The sequence below is a fragment of the Orycteropus afer genome, unplaced genomic scaffold (assembly GCF_000298275.1).
Source record: "Orycteropus afer afer isolate SDZICR_OR568_19922 unplaced genomic scaffold, OryAfe1.0 scaffold00018, whole genome shotgun sequence".
Lineage (NCBI taxonomy): Eukaryota > Metazoa > Chordata > Mammalia > Tubulidentata > Orycteropodidae > Orycteropus > Orycteropus afer.
The window spans coordinates 7,696,247-7,697,510 of record NW_006921605.1 but is presented as its reverse complement, the minus strand read 5'-3'; the positions used below and the strand labels follow the sequence as shown (position 1 = coordinate 7,697,510).

At 60.2% G+C, this 1,264-nt stretch overlaps 1 protein-coding gene across 1 annotated transcript in view; it reads left to right on the top strand.

Moving 5' to 3' along the window:
• The window catches only part of TMEM104 (transmembrane protein 104), a 57,786-nt gene that overhangs the window by 8,147 nt on the left and 48,375 nt on the right, over window positions 1-1,264 (top strand). Inside the window, exon 5 of the mRNA XM_007959675.2 lies at window positions 1,014-1,113. Within this exon, the coding sequence (XP_007957866.2) occupies window positions 1,014-1,113 (100 nt within the window). The remainder of the gene's footprint in view (window positions 1-1,013; window positions 1,114-1,264) is intronic.

The following is a 1,264-nucleotide window of genomic DNA, read 5'->3' as shown; positions in this document are numbered from 1 at the left end:
GTCTTAGAGAAGCCGGCAGCTCGAGGACAGTGACGTGGGAAACTCGAGCCGTTAGTCTGGGTGGGATTAGAGACGGGCTGCTGGGGCCACAGCTCCTGAGGCTCGAGAGGCCTCCCTGCTGCTCTCAGAGCACTTACCCTTGATCTTGATGGCCAGAAACACAGGGGAGGGGTGCAGGGGGACTCTCCTCGCTGCCTAGTAGGAGGGGCATGTGGCTGGGCTGTGGAGCAGGTCTCTGATGCAGTCAGGACCAGGGCTGTGCTCCCACCTCCCGTTCAGGTGCCTTGGGCAGTGGAGGCGGCTGAGGTGACCTCTGCAGAGGAAGCGGCAGTGCCCCGTGCCTCCCAGAGCCAGCGTCGGGCCTCGCGAGCGCATCACGTACAAGGGGAGATGAGCCCGTCCCACGCCAGGCCTCTGTGCTCCATGTCTCCTGTGGGCCAGGCCACCCGCTTCCCGCTGGGTGCCTGAGGACTCAAGCAGAGTCCAAGTGAAGCTCTTGGGAACCAAGGGCTACTTTCTTTTCGATGTCGCCTTTAGAGGGCTGGGCGGTTCCTGGTACCACCTCTCTGCTGCTCAGTTCTTCCAGAGACAGATTGGACTAGAGCCCCAGGGTTTGGCTGCGCAGGGGCTCAGAAGTCCTCTGTGCTCAGGCTCCCAGCTCTGAGAACCAACCCCCTAGACTGTCCTGAGCTCAGCGCCCCCGGTTCCTCCCCATCCAAGTCCACACCTCACACGCCCCTCAGCCTGGTCTGCATTCAGGGCATGCCCGTTCGCCAAGCCTCCCTGAACCCTCTCGCGGGTGGCAGCCGCCAGCAGCTGTGTCTCCTGCAAGCATCCCAGTGTCACCAGCCAGAACTGGAAACAACTTTTGAGTCATTTTTGTCACTCTTTTTGTAGAAAGTAAGCAGCATCGATAACTGCCAGCTCTAGAAAAGGAAGTGACTTTTGTCACAGTGGAAGGTAAACCCCTGCCTCCCTGCTGCCGCCTGACCGGCTGGCTTTGTTTCTTCCAGTGGGCGTCAACCTGTTCTATTTCTGCATCATTGTTTACCTGTACGGGGACCTGGCCATCTATGCCGCAGCCGTTCCGTTCTCCCTCATGCAGGTGACCTGGTGAGTGTACCCCCCCCAGCCCTCAGCCAGGCAGGGCAGAAGCACAGAGCCAACAAACCCACCAGTGTTGAAGTGTCAACACCCGAGACCCTTTTCTGCACAGACCACAGCCAGCTGTGCCCCCGCCCTGGCTTGGCACTCAGGGAGTGGA